The 17,224-nt window shown below is 36.5% G+C and overlaps 1 protein-coding gene across 5 annotated transcripts in view; it reads right to left on the reverse strand.

Moving 5' to 3' along the window:
* Positions 1 to 357: 357 nt before the first annotated feature.
* Positions 358 to 17,224, reverse strand: part of khdrbs2 (KH domain containing, RNA binding, signal transduction associated 2) — a 52,086-nt gene continuing 35,219 nt past the window's right edge. The window contains exons 6-11 of one of the 5 annotated variants that reach the window (XR_003051384.1): positions 16,536 to 16,746; positions 8,066 to 8,148; positions 7,852 to 7,910; positions 3,320 to 3,388; positions 2,329 to 2,373; positions 358 to 773 (exon numbers count right to left, since the gene is read on the reverse strand). Coding sequence is in view for 2 of the 5 variants with exons in the window: in XM_025061163.1 (XP_024916931.1) it covers positions 6,880 to 6,974; positions 7,852 to 7,910; positions 8,066 to 8,148; positions 16,536 to 16,746 (448 nt within the window). In the remaining 3 variants the exon portion in view is untranslated. Of the gene's footprint in view, positions 2,374 to 3,300; positions 3,389 to 6,877; positions 6,975 to 7,851; positions 7,911 to 8,065; positions 8,149 to 16,535; positions 16,747 to 17,224 lie in introns of those variants that run through there. The other 4 variants (XR_003051382.1, XR_003051383.1, XM_025061162.1 and 1 more) reach the window with 4 other exon arrangements.

The following is a 17,224-nucleotide window of genomic DNA, read 5'->3' on the forward strand; positions in this document are numbered from 1 at the left end:
CAAAAAAGTATATTTTTTCTGAATTTTAACAACAAAAATGGACATAGCTAAGTATTTTAAGGCAAATGAGTGTATTTTTAGTCATTTTTGAGAAACTTTTATTTTCGGAGATTTGTTCAGGATCTTATTGCTATAGTATTATACTGTGATCCAAAGATGATTTTCCAAAAAAGTAAATTTTTTCTGAATTTTAACAACAAAAATGGACATAGCTAAGTATTTTAAGGCAAATTAGTGTATTTTTAGTCATTCTTGAGAAACTTTTATTTTCGGAGATTTGTTCAGGATCTTATTGGTATAGTATTTCACTGTGATCCAATGATGATTTTCCAAAAAAGTACATTTTCTTCTGAATTTTAAGTATTTTAAGGCAAATGAGTATATTTAGTGATTTTTGAGAAACTTTTATTTTCGGAGATTTGTTCAGGAACTTATATAATATGTTGCTTTCGATCAATGTTCCAATGTCCCATCATAAAAAAGGGCATAATAACATATGTTAAGGCAAAAACACAGAGTTAAAAGTAATTCCTATTGTTTAACTATATTTTAATATATATTTATATATTTAATATATTATAATTATACATATTATAATACTTTTTAATACCAAAGTGGGTGTGGTTCTCTTGTATGACATTATGATCTATTATTGAATGCCGCAATATAGAGAGCAACAGGTAAACATAGAATATTGTACATACCTAAAAACCATCTGAATGACAGAAAACCTAAAGATGTCCAATGGCAGAGTAGTCTCAGCTGCACAATGTCTGTGTGGAGAACAGAACAGAACAAAGAAAAAGCAACTTAACTTCTGTGAAAACAATGGGAGCACGATGCATTTCATGTAACATTATTGCAGAATGACAGGGTGTTGCTCCAGAACCGTGTCGCCATTGTACAATTAAACCAAACGTGGCGAAGCAACTTGTGTTTTGTGTCCCTTCGTTGAATCTGCTCGTCCTACCATGTGCGCCTATTATTTTGGTCACCTTGGGAGAAATGTGCCATATGTGTTTCAAGCCTACGGCGCGTCATTATGTGATATTATATGAAAAAGACAGATGGAGTGAAATGGAGACTGTCACGGTTTTAGCCACATTTCTCTGCTCTGCTGTTTGTTTTCCCCACTTCTAAAGGAGATTCTTTCACGAAGGCTGTTGCAGCCAAAAAAAGAAATAATCAGTGACACTGACATTTAAAAAAAAGGTTGGTTTTCGGAACAATAAAAAAACATGAGGTTGTCATTGATGATATTTACTTTTAAAATTGTTTTTTGTTTCACAGTTTGATGTTCACAGTGGTCCCTCGTCTATCGCGATGGTTACGTTCCAAGACCACCCATGATAGTTGAAAAATTGCGAAGTACAAACACAATAGTGATTATATTATCTACATATATATTAACCCTTTACAAACTCTTTAGAAGGCATCGTAGGGCGTGGATTAGGGCAAAATACTTAACAAAACTTTCACAAATCCCATACACCCGTACGTACAGGTTATTTCTTACAATACTCTGTATGTATGTGTTAGAAAATGTCTTTTAATGTATTTTTTACTATTTTTTAACTGCTATTCTTTCTTCTTAGACTAGACAATGCTTATTTTACCACGAAAATAATGAACATTTTGGAAATTTAGACATTTTACACAACGCAAACACCCGCAACAGAGCGAAAAATCTGCAATACAAGAAGACATTTAAAATATTAAAAACCCACAATGCACCAAGGACTTGACAGCTGAACCGTGATACGATGAGGGACGATTGTATTTCATCCAAAGTAAGTTACTTTGGATAAAGACATGGATAAATGTGAATGTAAATATAATACACAGCTAATATTAAAGTTATTAAAGTATCATATCTATTAATCTTTATATGAACTAAGGTTAACAATATGTAGTTGGTCTACTGAAGGCTAACTTTAAAACATTACCTCATCATTAACGAGAGCTCATTCTTTAATGTCTGATAGTTTTCATATAAACCTCAATAAAACCATTTTCAAATTCTACTGTACATCTATGTACCTTTGTTTGAAAAGTGGAAGATAAAATGCAACCAATGTGCTGCCAGAGTTTACAAAAGTACAAATTTAAAATCTTACTAGGAAGAAAATGTTTGTGCAGAGAAGAAGAGCAACTTTGCTTGTCAGAAAGGGAAGAACAAAAACCTCTGGATCAGCTCTGTTCATAAATCATGTTGTGCATTATCAGCACAAGTACAAAATTACCAGTGAATACAGTACATTAAAAAAAACAACCAACAACACCTCTGGAAAAACATCACTGGAAAAGTATGAATTATGAATACGGTACCAGGTATCTGTCCTCGGGGATTAGGTGAAGCTTTGGCACGTACTGCTACAAAACAGGATGGAAAAATACACGCTGATAGTAAAGGAATGTCACAAAGCAGCAGTGGTTGAAAACAGTCAGATATCTGGTAAAGAATTCATAAAAACACACTTCTTTGACAGAAAAGAATGTGTGCAATAACAGGATAATAGAAGCTGTTTTCTTTACAGACCTGTGTGTGTGTGCAGCGAGTTCTTGAGGGTCTGCCACTTTCAAAACTTACACAGTAAAATCAGTCATAACGGCTGCTGTAACTATTTCTCAACACGTCGCAACTTTAATAAACCTCCCTTTTCCCTTTAAGCTTTATTTAGATTCCATTATTTTAATTGCACATCTTTGCTTTGCTGTGTGTTTAATGAGCTGTCAGCTCCGGTGAAATCCTTGCCGTGGCTGATGTAAATGAGTTTCAATGATGGGAAAGAATTGCATTTAAGTCGTTTTTATTAAATGCGTGCATGAAGTGACCAAGTGGTTGTCTCTGCCACATGACTGCAGTAATAAATGGAGAAACTTGCCTGTGCAGCACCTTCATTTGTCAGTGAAAATGAAAATGAAAAGTCATTCAGTGTTTTCAATGACCAACTTCAATTGGTTTGTTGAACTAATGTGTAAATTCATATCTGCAGCACAATGGGAAAATTATATATTATATATTATTATTATATTATTTTAAAATAAATTTGCCAGGTAGAATTTCAATTCATTTGTACTGTTAAAAAAAAGCATTCCATATTTTGGAATGTGGATTTATCTCAAATAATCATGATTAATCATGACAAATCGCAATCACAATTAATCAAGGTAAATCTTGATTGATGAAAAATCTGAATATTATTATTATATATATATATATATNCTAGTCCTAATAATTTGGATAAAAAGCCTGATGTAAAACAAATTTGGAAATCACCTGGGAAACAGTTAACTGAGAGCCGAAGTTCTGACTCACCCTTTTCAGCTTTGTCTGTTGGAGCAACTCGCACATTTCTGCTGGGACCTTTTCACTCGTCTCTTTTATCTGTGAGAGGAAGAGAATGCAGTGATGAAGAATAGTCAGTGTGTTACATTAACAATAATGACGTCAGACGTACAGGACACATGCACTGTATTTACATGCATGAGCACCAAACAGAACATTCAACAGCCATGTTCCATCACTGTGAAAAAAAGTAAACCTATTCAGTGGGTTATAAATATCATGAGAGTTTATGGAGATTCTTGGAGCAAATCATTTAGAATTTATTTTCATCACAGATGTTTAGTTTGCTGTGCATTATTTTTAGTGTCATTTAGTCAAAAATTACCTTTTTTTTATTTCTTGGTTTAGCTGAATTTTCTATTTAGACACAGAAGGGGCTTTTAATTCAGCAGTGCATTAATGTGTAGTTATAATGGGGGAGGTTTACTTTTTTTTTTAGGTGGAAGTTAAAGATTATATTAGCACCGTGGTTATTAGCGTTACCTGCTTAGTGTTTTTTCTTCTTTTCAGTCCCGTGATCTAGACTCTTAATGAGAGTCAGGCTCCAGGTGAACTAATCACAAAAAGAGTTCAAATGAGCCGAAAGGACGTCGGCTTCGCTGTTTAGAGCAGAGTGTGTGCGGCTCACAGCTTTGTCAGGTTAAAGATGCAGAAAGAGGTTAGAAAAACATGGAGCTGTAAGAATAGACACTACACACTGAGTGACAAGTTGTTTTTTTTCCACTCAGTCGCCAACATACTAAGTAAAGGGTGAACAACATTTAGGTTTTATACAAACCTATTTAAAATATATTTTTATGATAATATGTGAGGACTTCTTACCTCCTTAAACTCCGTACCATTCTCAGTGTTTCTGTTTATAACATTGGAGAATGGATCAATAAAGAATGAATTAGCAAAGGCACTTAGCAATGAGACAGGTTTTTAACAAGAATTTCATTTGGGACAGGTTAGTAGCATTTCTTTAGGGAGTGAGTTAGCCATTACCTCACAGTATGTATGTTAATTTGGCTCCATTATGTTAATAAATGTGGACAAAGACGACACTGGATTGTTTCAGAAACTATCTATTTAGAAAGTCTTACACAACTGGGAGGTTTATGTTGTTTTTATTAAATGCTTTATGTACAAATACAGATTACACTCAGAACAAAGCACGAGTTAGAATTTACACCTTATATAACTGATAAAACCCTGCCACTCATCAATCCGCCGCCCCTTCTAAAATGTTGTTTTGCACAGTTTTGACTTTGCAATCATTGAGTTAAGAAAGAAAAAATCCCAGTATCACGGACAAAGCGAGACGCTGAAACAGGATAAACCATAACCTCAGGCCGTGATCTAAAACGGGGCTCTAAAAACAGCTTAGTATTAAAGTCCACGGCAATGACCATTCTGTGAGACACCATTCTAAAAATTCTACAATCTGCTCAGTACAGGAGTTCACACTATCAAGGCCCCTTGCCGCTACAACTCGTAGCCAAAGGCTCCGTCATTTCAGAGCATGAACAGATGAACCATATGATAAACTAATGTTGCTGGGAGTCAAAGAAGGCTTCACACACACAAAAAGGTTATCAAATATGTGGACTCCGTCTGAATTATTAATGGAAAAAATGGCATTACAGTTATACTAAATTTTAATGTAAAGTTGGTTTTCTGTTAGGAACCTGTGAGTATTATAATCTGATCCAATACTGTTGGAGAGGTTGTACCTGGTTGTTTTTTGTTTGTTTTTTTGCTGCCCAGCAGTTTAAATAAAAAAGAGGAATGTCATCAGGAGAGATGTTTCAATTCTAACTATGCTCAGGATATTATCACAAATACAATGCAACATGAAACAACACTAGATTGTATTTCTAACTCTAACCCATAACAATGAAGAAACATTAAATGGTCCATTACAGATGAGTCCCAGCAATGGTACTGACATTGTGGGTTTATATTTAAGATTTAACTTTTCACTGACAGGCAGGAAAGTCAAGAGATGTGATCGATCAAACTAACTTTCGGTTATTCACACTGTCAACATTTACTAACATCAATGCTGCATGTTAAAAATTTACCTCAAGCTTCCACACGATGTGGGTGGAATTACAGCATTATTAACGTAACATTTTCTGTCGCTTGTTAGAGCCCACTCCCCATTTTAGGAACCACTGGTAAATGCTAACTTCAGTCTGACATATCATTTCTGTCAAGCTCGCTGCTCCTGATACATATTGATAAAAAACAAACCAAAAAAAAAGGTAAAGGTAAAAAATTGAAGAAAATAAAAAACCAAAGCCAAATATGTGGTTTCTGTAATAAATACAACTGTCCCATGGAAGCCAGTGTGAGTTTGTCTTTGTTGTGCTATATTTTGTGAGTCTGAAGAAGACCTAGTCACACTAAAAAGCATTTTAGCGAAATGTCAGGAGACGAGCAACAGGTTTGCTCTGCACCTGCTTGAAACCAATACAACTCAAAAATTAATTTTTAAGGTGAACTTAAAAGATAAAAAGGTTGTGGCCCCGGTGTGAAGATAAACCCTGACATTTCAGTAGTTCAACAGGTTGATGACCGTATGTTGACCTGTTCATTTCAGAGTGTAACAGCAAAAGAAACTGTCATCAGCTGTCTAACTACACCCTGACAAAAATAATCTGTCATTTCTTTTGTTGTTTGTGGTTCTTTTTCTTCCATCAGAAAATCGTAGTTTTTTTAACCTTAACCCAAAGAAATGCGGAGACCAGCTGACGAAACTGACAAAAATCAAAAAGATAGATAGTGATGTTAGAGCTTCTCGTGCTACCCATGTATGAGACATATATCCTGTCTCTAAGGCATGTATCGTTCTGTTGTTACAAAGAATCAAACAATTGTAATTTTTAAATAATTCTCACAATAAATTTATACAGATCTTGAAACGCTTGGTAAGATTTGATTGTGGTTCAGTATTTTTTTCAGTATACTTTTAATCAATAATTAGACATTTCAAGTAACTACATTTTGATTGCCTGTGACCCCAGGGTTCAACAACACTGATATAAGCTGATTATTTTTCTTCTATAGGTCACCACAGCTGTAGTCCACTGTTCAGACACACATTTAATACTCAATGTCCTTCCTGATGCAACTGAGGGGATTTGAACCTGAGATCTCTCACATGATCTCTGGTTTGAGGCAGAGATCCAACCAGGTGCCACTGTAATTTGTGCTGTAGTTTATGATTAGTTCTCCTCTTCATTTAATTGAAATGAAAATATTTTTTTTGTCCTTTTGCAAAATAAAAAGGCTAGAGTTTTTAAACGTACTCTTCTGGAAGAGGGAATTTGTAAAATCATTCTTGTTAATGACTACAGTGACATTTAAAGAGATACATGGACATTTTATGTTTTTTATAGATTTTTTTCTGAAATGACTTTAAGGGGTATTGTTTCGCAACATGTGAGCTGTTTTTTTTTTCTTTTTCATCTCAGTTTCAAGAAGATATTAAAAAAAGTATAAACAGTTTGTAAAAGTTTGGAGGTGAAATATCTGGGGCACCTTCAGTATCTACCATAGGGATGTTTTCTGTAGCCCCCTCTTGTCAGACGTAAAGCAGGGGCTTTCATACTGGGGCGGGTGGCTGGCCATTTTTCCTCTGCAAAATAGAACACAAAAAAAAAACTATTGTAAAACTGCTGAAGAAGCTGAGCACGCTCGTCTCACAAAGTCACACTGCAAGTTCAGGTATTGAACGGCTGGCGCCAAACAAAACCCATTTAACCAAAGACAAGGAAAATCCAAGCGTGCAAATTCTATCCCATCTACTACGGAGCCCCCTGTCCACGGATTATTAATCTCATAAGCTCTGTGCCCTCTGCTGGACCAGTGCTGGGATGCGAGTGTCAGCAGCTCCTCCCTCAGAGCTGCTCCACGTAGCGATGGCCACCTCCGCTGCATGGCACATTGCACATCTTTCAAATAAGAAAGTGTTTATGGAGCAGAAAATCAAATCACTGCCCTCTTGGTTTTTTGGTGTGGTATGACCTCAACACCCAAGTGCACAATTCATTGTGCTGAAAATGAATGGACCTGCAAAACCGCTGTGGTATCCAGCTTCTTGTTGCCGTCATGTGACCACCTCTGAACTATGGCTATTTTAAAATGTACCCTCAGTTTAAGGCTTTTCTGTGCAGAATATACACCCAAACTCCGTAACGTGATTTTTACACACAATATTTTTTCACCTGACTGCAGTTTTGTAAACACAGGAGAGGTCACTCAGCCATGGATGGAGTCAACATGGAATAAGTCTACTGAGGTACATACCCACTGCACTCAACCTTTTCAGTACGTCCTGGTCAGCCTACTGAGCTCACACTGGTGCATTGAATGTACTATGTTTCGGAGCAGTTCTGAAAACAGGTTCTGGTTTTCAGAAATCAATTTCTGTTTGTGTTTGTGTTGTGTTTATATATGTCTGATGTTTTTTTAGTTAAAGAATAAACATGATGTTGAATATGAGTTTTCCTCACCATAGTTGTTGTAGGATTCATCACCGGTTCCATGTTCATATTCATAATAATCTGAAACACTGAAAAGTGACAAAGAAGGAACTATTTTAGAAGTATATACTAATTAAACCAACGTGTGGTAAATCAAACAAAAGGACAGTCTTCTACCATCTAACCAATCAGAGAGATGACAGTATGAAACTTATCCAGCCCTTACACTGTACAGAAACTATACCTGTTTGAGTTATTATTGTAGTTGTCTTCATAGGCTTCGTAACTCTCGTCATCATATTCTCCGCCATATCCATCGTCGTAGCCCTGTGTGCAAACATGGACATGGAGAAGAAGTTAAGGACATAAAGTAAAATACATAATCTATATTTTGTTACAACAGGTAAAGAATGTTGCTTTTGGTTTATAACAAGTGGAGGGAAAAAATCTCCAACAGAGATTAACGACTAAGGTTTGCCAGAGCATAATGGGCAGCTTTGAGCTTTAACAGCAGTATGGATCACAAATATTGATATTTTAGATATATGGGACACAAGCACAACAACACAACCAGTAACTACAGTCACCTTTATAACAATAAAATGCCTACACATTTCTGCAGTGTACATTAAAGATCAATTATGACTTTGTAGGGCATCAGTCACTTGTAAATATTGGTGATCAGATAAAAATAAAAAGACAACACTCTGGGCTGCTATGATGCTGTATATTCATTCTGTTCATTAACAGTGTTCTGTTATGGCACTGCAGACAAATCAGTTTGTAAGGAGGCATTTCTGTAACAACAGTTATGTTAATTGCAAATGTAATGTATCCAGTACATTTTACTTCACAGCCAATATTTGGGCTGCTGTTTGGAATAACATTGCATATAATCTGAAAAACAGAGGCCATTAAGTACACTTTAGGTTCATGTGACCGGCTGACGCTGAATGACCATAGGCCAAAGTGTGTGCAGAGAAACCTTACCTCACTGTCTGCTCTGTAATTGCTCAATCCTGCTCATTTAATGGGTGTTGTAGAGTTTACAGCGGATGTGTTTCTTTTTACCCAGATCCAATCTTTTCTAATCCCTGCAAAGTTTTAAATCAACCCTAACAAATGTTCAGTCAAATGCACAGAGAGCTTTCATGAATCTGACTTATGCACGCGCACATTGAGCTGGTGTGCTACAATCCTTCTGTAACCATTGAGCAGTATCATCTTGCAAAGGCAGAGACAGTGTGAAGGACATTAAGCAAAGCAATGAAAAAAAGAAACATATTTTTTGTGTCTAGCATATATACTCCCTCTCTCTCTGTTGTTCATTTAAACCACTCTGGTTCCTGGATGTAGACATGAATGAGACTAAATTAAAGTCAGGGATTATGTCAGGGATTAAAGTTGTTCAGAGGATCCAATACTTCTTCTCTTCTTGCCTAAGTCTCTCTCTACAAAGGCAAAGCGAGAGATCTGCATATCTCTGTAATTGACCATTTTATTGGCACTCTCACATGACAAATTGCTCCAAACTAAGTGAAGTTTGAGGTAAAGCTAGCTGTGGATTATTTCCACCTCATTAAAAAACCCCAACAGCAAAGATATATTTACATTTTATACATATAAGCTTATTTCGAATAGAAGTTTGCAGTCTGATGAAGTGCATACAGTGCAAATATTATGTTTACTATCATATATATTAGTTATGAATATATTTCTACAGGATATATATATCTATATTTATAGATATATATGTATACATATATACATATGTACACACAAATATAAGCATATATAGTAAATTGGTTGATCAAACAAATACATTTGTTTTCAGAATTTAAATCACTAATAAGCACATATTTAGAGGAAATTGAGTGCATTTCCATAACTTTTTGGAAAAACATATTACATGGTAATTTGATCAATCTTGATGTAACAAAAACTTTATTTCTTTTATCAGTTTTAATCATTAATAGGCACATATTTGGAGGCATTTTTGAGATTTTGGAATAATTGCTTGCACACCTAATGTATACATGTACTGTATGTGTACAACCAAATGAAAAAATGCAGTTCATTTAAACACACACACCATGTTGTTATGCTGGTAGTATTTTGTGTGTGTCTGTTTGTTTTTGCAAGCATTGTAAGAAAGGTACAGACAAAGTAATCCAAGTATCTCTCAGTCACACCAGTGTTATTTCCAACATTGTACCCGTCTGCTTCAATCTTTGTTGTCTACAAAGACAACAATATTTTTTCTAGACCTACCGATCTGAGGCTGTAACTTATTAGTCAGGTTTTTTTTTTTGCACCTAATGTTTGATTCTTCATAGTAACTTAAGAAAAAAAAAGTCCTAAAACCATGGATTTGAGATGAAACAGATATGTCTTTCTGTGTAACTCCCCTGAAGGACAGCATTAGCTGGTATAGAGACACATTTCTGTGAACACAAACAGTTGGAAATGCATGTTGGAACAAGTGTCCATGGTGTTCTGGGGACTAGTGTCACCATTAAACACATTGCTAATGTGGTCTGTTGTGAGTCCAGGTGACAGCTTGTGATTGTGAAAAAGGACAGTAAAAGCTCAAATGCTCATGTCTGTAAAAGCAGCAGGGCTTCATATCTGTAGACACTGCATCGGGAATCTGCATACTATCTGCACAAATAGGCTTTTATTTGGGTTGTTGAGAGACAAACCCTTCTGCTTAAATATATATTTTTTACACTAAACCTGGATTTAGATGAATAACAAATGCAACGGTTCGTAGACAATGAATGCATCTGCTGAGCTACTATGGGACTAAAAACCACTGACTGTTTAACACTGGTTATTTTTTACCATTAAAAGTAAAGAATTCCACTCGGAAAGCGAAAGAGAGTATTACCATTCTCTCTTTATAGATGTAAAAAAAATGTACTCAGATAAAACACACTATTTAACTTGACCCAGACAAGTAAGAAAAGCCAGGCTTGTTAGGTTGGACCAGAAAGAAAGTGTGATATTTTCATCATCCAGTGTGAGGTCAAATGAAACACGACATTGTTCGGCAGAAGGACTCGTCTCCACTGACCTAAGTATGAGTTTGACCCGCTACATATGCTGCATTTAGATAGGACAAGGTAGGATGTGTACACAGACAGGCCTTGCTAATTAATGATGCTTGATTCCTTTAGGTTGACACTTATCTCCAAAAACAATTAACACCCGTCCCATTTAACCAGGCAGAAGAAATAAATCAAATGGTAACACAAGGGTGTGGAGTCCTAGCTCGAAGTAATTAGGACAGAGAAGAATGTAAAGGCCCTTAGCACTGTACTTCATTATCAATTGACAACCTGTATACCCCCTGACAGTGACTGATCTTCATAGGGAGCTGGCTGTGAAAGCCTGTGCACAAAGCAGAATGGAGACGAGAAATTAGATTTGCAGTCTTTTGTCCCAGTGAATAGACGCTACTCTTTTGCAGCTACCTGCTCAAATTCAATCAACCCACACCTTTTGTTGGCTGCGAAACTTGTAAAGCAGTAGTCAGCTTTTTGAATTTATTTACTCCCTTTGTGTCAACTAAAATTTGAAAAACAGACAAAATTTGGGAAGGCAGGAGGGGAAAAAAAATCAGGGCAAAATTGAAACTGGATTTCTTTAGAGAGTATAAACAACCTGCAGTTTGTCACGTTCTGTTTAAAGACCAATAAAAATCAGAAGAGGCTTTCTTTGATACAGTGGACGTGACTGCATCTGTCTTAGTCTTCTCTCGCAGGCAGTGTCTGAGTCTGATTATGCTTTCTACGTGGGTCTTCCTTGCACAAAATAATCCTGGTGCATGTCTTACATCTGTGTTTAATTAACAGGAGAGTTCTGCACGGAGTAATTCAATAATGAATCTAACAAATGTGAACTCAGCTCTCCATCTGAAACCATTGTTTTATAGCAATTAGAGCAGATGTGAATATAGTCCTTAAAGGTAGCCTCAAACACCGCTCCGCTTCTCTGTCCCACCAATGTCACGCATCTATGTTCACGAAATAGATTATACAGTAAAGAGAAGACACTCTACCCATTCCTAAAGGCTGTCCCATTGCTTTTTATCCTCCAGTCAAAGACTCCCAAAGCCCAATGTTTAATCACATTACGGAATTTTCCTTCCTTCAAAGCTTTAGTACAGTCTTAAACCATGCAATGTGCTTCAGTTTTTAACCGGCCATTTGTACAATTCACGGTCTCCTGTCAGCGACAGATGCTGCATTACTCCCAAATTCCCCTTCTTCTTTCATCAGCCCTGACATTAAAAGATAAAATTTGAACCAGATGGGGTTTGATCTTTAACATTAAACTGAGGCCACGTCCTGGACTATACAAAATGCCATCAATCACATCTATAATCTCCTTCTGCACTTTTCACACTGGCAAATATTCCACTGCTGCTCCGTCTTGACAATTTGTTACCTTCACTAGAGCTTGTTTAGAAAGTCAAAAGAACTTACAGGGCTACATCAATTCTCTTCATGCTGCAGGAGAGTGTCATTCAGGTAGCGTAAAAACAGTACACGGTAAAACACACATTTAAGTGTTTTTAATGAATAGCTTTTTCAATATTTGTTTTTACTGAAATTGAAGACGACAACAAAAATGGACCCAATAATATTTTTCGTATTTCCTATTTTATTTGACACTATAATCATATCACCTGAAGGTTTGTAATCCCAGAGTTTTATGCAGAGTACTCATTTGAGTTAATAGAAAAACTCAATTTTAGTAATTGTTTGCCTCGGGAGTTTACTCTCATTGGTGTCTTGTAGGTCTGCTTCCACAAGTGTTAATTTGGGAATTGTACTACATTGCAAGGTAAACAAGAAAAAGGTGCATCAATAAACATGCATGAGATCAGCAGCTGCCTGAGAGCTTCCTACAGGCAGTTCAGCTGTATGAGTCACACATTTATGGGTTTTTGCCTAATGTGCTTTACCTTCATTTTAACTCTAAATGGAATTGGCCTTTATTGCAGTTATTTCAAAGAACAAACTTAGAACCTGCAAACAAATGAATGTCCTTCCAAGACATTTTTAGAGAAGAGAACGTTGCTAGCATAACAATCAATGAGTTTGTATTATGATGTACGTTTAAATTTTTAGATGTGGCATGAAAAAAAAACCCTCTCAAATGACCACACAAAACATCCGTTTATGGAAAACTGATCCCTGGAGGACTTGAGATCAGTTTACCGCACCAGCAATCCTGAAAGTTCGCTGTCAGACCCCACACTGTGTGTTTGAGACAAAAGAAACACCAGACAAGACATGACTGTGTGGCACCAATGATGAAAAATCTCAATCTCAGAAGTTTGATCCTGAGACCTATCAATTTTTAGATTAGGAGGTTTTAATTTGACATCTTGAAGAATCTATTAGAGAACTGCCTCAGCAGTGATTGATGGGGCCAACAAAATAATACTGACTTCCATCTTGTGAAAATATTTGTGGCTCGTTCCTCGAAGGTTGATGCCGTGAAATTTACACACTTTCGTGCAGCCTTTCTAAAAGCCCTGCAATCCACGTCACCTTTGAGTCATTGCTATCCTTTAAGAGGCACCATAATGGTCAGTGTCACTGTATTAGTTTTATGACACTGACAGCATGACACAGACTATTACTCACCACTGTCTCCTGAGGAAGCCCTGTTACCTGATGACTTGCTCTACAGCAGAAACCCAGAAAATATTTATAGGACCTTTACTCAGTCTGGTGAACAAACAGTAGCTCCCAGTAGCTACTATTCATGCACCACAATAGAGAGGCTACAGTACATACAACAGCTGCATGCATTACATACATGCGTGTGTGTAGAAGTAATGAAAAGATATGATGCATCCTGATTGAAGGCTGGTAAATGGTGGTAATAACTATGTCTAAATGATGTATTGGTTGTGTTGACTGTTGAATATATATACATCTACTGCTGTTAGTTTATAAACTGAAAACATAACAATAGCAAAAAATTGCTGTATATGTGCACAATGATTTATTTTCCTGATGTTTAGTTCTGTGAACCAGCAGCTGTGGCTCATTCCTATTCACAGGGAACCAAACCCTCCTCTGAGGTTCTTTCTGGAGGTTTCTCCCATTTTTCTCTCATTTTTTAAGTTACGCGGCATTAAATGTAGCAACATCTGGCGGTCAGGTCTGAGGTTCCCTTCCTCGCTATTTCCATTCAGGCATGCAGGCTCACACATGTGCTACCGTGTTTTCCATTATTGCTACAACATACCTATTAATTTTGTAAAATATGAATGCATGGTTCAATGGTCTAATTTAAAAGTGTCATTCAGCAGACTGGCCTCCATAGAGAAGCTCCCACACTGACGTAAAAAAACGGGCTTATTCTGCATCAGTTATTATTTTTAGCTAGATATTATTATTAGTTTAGTTATTTTATATATTTTTTTTTTCTGTCACATTTATGAATGATAAATTATGGCTTATATTATATGACAGGTAATTATGACAAATTCTGGTAGTTTATATATGATCATGCTAATAATCAGCTAAACTATAATTAAATACATTCCTTAATATAACCAATACTTCCCAAGGCACTTTTTTAGCCAGCAAATGAATACCAAAACGAGAGCAGAGGTTATGATTAATATTGTTAAAACAATTACTATTAGTACAGCTGTCATTTTATATGTATATATTTTAAATTGGAGTTATACAATTTCCCTTTCTTTTTTCACAGAATTTGACCTCATTACAAAGTGTGTTTTTGTCCCGTCAGCCCCAAAGCCCTTCACTGTTTAAACACTTCTGATTGCAGATATGGTTTTCTGTCTTTGTAAATATTTTAAGCTATAGTGAGTCATCGAACAAAGGCGCGTCACACAAGACACAGCAAGGTGAAAATGCTAGGAGAAAGATAAGGAGGAAACATTGTGTTCATAAATTATAAAGCAAATGATGATACATGATAACTCTGTCTTCCTCATGCGTTCCGTTGAGGTTTTGAATCAATACAGCCCCCCCACTCAAGAAGGTGCAATTATGGACATTCCACAGTATCACTTTTGTGAGACAGACTGACAGTCCAACACAGTCCATCAATCAATGGTCTCCAGAGAAATATGCAAGACAACAATACACTCCACCATACACTAAGTATCTATAGGACGACGCGCACAGAATGTAACCAAACGGACAATCTACTGCTGCTTCCCTATTGTGCAAAGTACAGGATATTTGTGAAGGAATGACAATAAGCAAAACAAACAAACCTGGATGATAAAAAAAAAAAGTCCTGCTACATTCAGGAAACACGTCCTGACAAAATTGTATAATCTTGTAGTAAAAAAAGCGGCAAAGTGAGAGATGAGGAAAGAAAATGTTCAGGACAAACTCATCTTTCCATAATCCCCTAGTTTCTGTGCTTCCACTCTCCATTCCAACCTCCAATTACAAAGAGAAGAAATGCCTCGCTTTCTCACTCCTAAGAAATACACTAGCTCTACATCAGAACTCAATTTGGTTTGGTAATGAGACTGCGCTTGTGCATTTCCCCATGCAGACAGCCCAATCTTCAATTGCCAGCACACATGGGGGCTTTGCTTAGCAGGAAAGCTCTGAGGAAATTGACTGGTAAAAGTGTTGCCTTTTTTCATTTGGATGAAACATGTAGCTCACCTTGTAATGCTTTCCACAATGACCTTGGGATATTTCAGGGGACAAACATAACTGCATCCAGACTTTAGTTAAAAATGAAAATAAATGTGGAGTGAACGAGTGTTCAACAAAGCACTACCATTTGTTAAAAGATTAAAATAGAGACGAGCTTGACATGTCAGTGCCTTTAGTGAATAAATTCAGGTATCTTTTTCCATTCCAACTTTTAACAATGCTGGAGTGCCCTTGATCAGGATATTTATATTAAAAAAATAGCTGATTTGGTATCCTCTACTACTTACCCATAATATTTTCTTTAGCTAAAAACATTCAAAGGAAACTAATAAAATAGAAAATGCATGATCACTGCATGAACCATATGCAAATGCAGAATAATGTTTTTAGAATACGGTAGTCACATTCATTCCATGCCATATAAGTATTGGGAAACATCTACCTAAACTACCAAGTGCTATTGCAAGCAATTGATCAAAATCTAGCAGACGTGTTTATAATGAGAAGGCATTCTAGGTTATAATCAAATTATCAGAATAAATTATACGTGCGACCTTATGACAATTATATCATATAATGTTACTTTAAAACATGAGGCTTTTTTAACAGAAACTCAAGCCTAAAATTCACATTTCTTTTATAGTAGCTATTTCAAATAATTCAAATAATATATTATTATGTGACATTTTACAGGGTTCAGCATTGGACTCAATGTTGTTTATAATGTATGTTAATGCTACCTTCAGGGTTTTGATCTAAAAACGAAGTCTTTGAAGAAAAAAACTATCATGAACTTATGTCATGTAGAACTGGATGAAAACATATGGAAAAAAATTACACTTCACTGTGTGCATGTTCAAAGGCATCACCTATAAAAGCAACCTAATTTTATGCTTTTAAAAGAGTATTTCTCTGGTTAATGTAAAGCCAGATTCATTCAGATACCAAAAAAAGAGTAAAAGCAGATTAAATTTCAGCACAGCTCAAGAAAAGTTATAATAGGCAACACTCTTTAGTCTGTGGTAAAAGGATTGGACTCACATAGTCATCGTATGATTCATGTGTGACTGCTAACAGCGGGACCCTGTATCCAGCACTCCCTGCTGCAGCCCTGCCTTTAGGAGCTCGTGGCTCTCTTGTTAAAGCAGTTGTGGGGAGTTTGCTGTGTGAAGCTGCTGCTGCTGCTGCTGCTGCTGCTGCTGCTCCTGTCCCCCGAGGTGCTGTTACACTCCTTCCTGTTCCTCTGTGGCCCCTGGTAAAACAAACAAGCAGACAGGCTTGGCATTAATTTACCTACAGATTCTCACTGCACCATATGCGTAAACAAGCCACAGTGATCTAAGTGAAGAACTGCAGTTCAAACAACATCTGCAATATGTTTAATCCTTCTCTAATTGCATATGGCTGCCTATGCTGAAGGCTGGAGGTAACATCAGGGAGCAGGGAGCTTGTTCTGGTGATAATCATGTGACATGCACTGTCTTGTCCAGCTCTGAAATTTAATCAACAATACACTGATGTTTGAGTCAGAAACAATCAGAACACAAAAGGCACAGCAGATTTAGACAGGTAATGTACATATATAGTTATTTGTTGTGGTGGAAAGAGGATACAACAATAGGTCCATGTGAACAGCACAGGGACTAGAAGGTGGATTAAGCTTTTCATAACCATCCATTGTCTGGTAAGATGCTTTTTTGGGCTGCATAATGTAGGTGTGCTCTGAGCCC

The sequence above is a fragment of the Cynoglossus semilaevis genome, chromosome 12, assembly GCF_000523025.1.
Source record: "Cynoglossus semilaevis isolate Cse_v1.0 chromosome 12, Cse_v1.0, whole genome shotgun sequence".
NCBI classification, from domain to species: Eukaryota; Metazoa; Chordata; class Actinopteri; order Pleuronectiformes; family Cynoglossidae; genus Cynoglossus; species Cynoglossus semilaevis.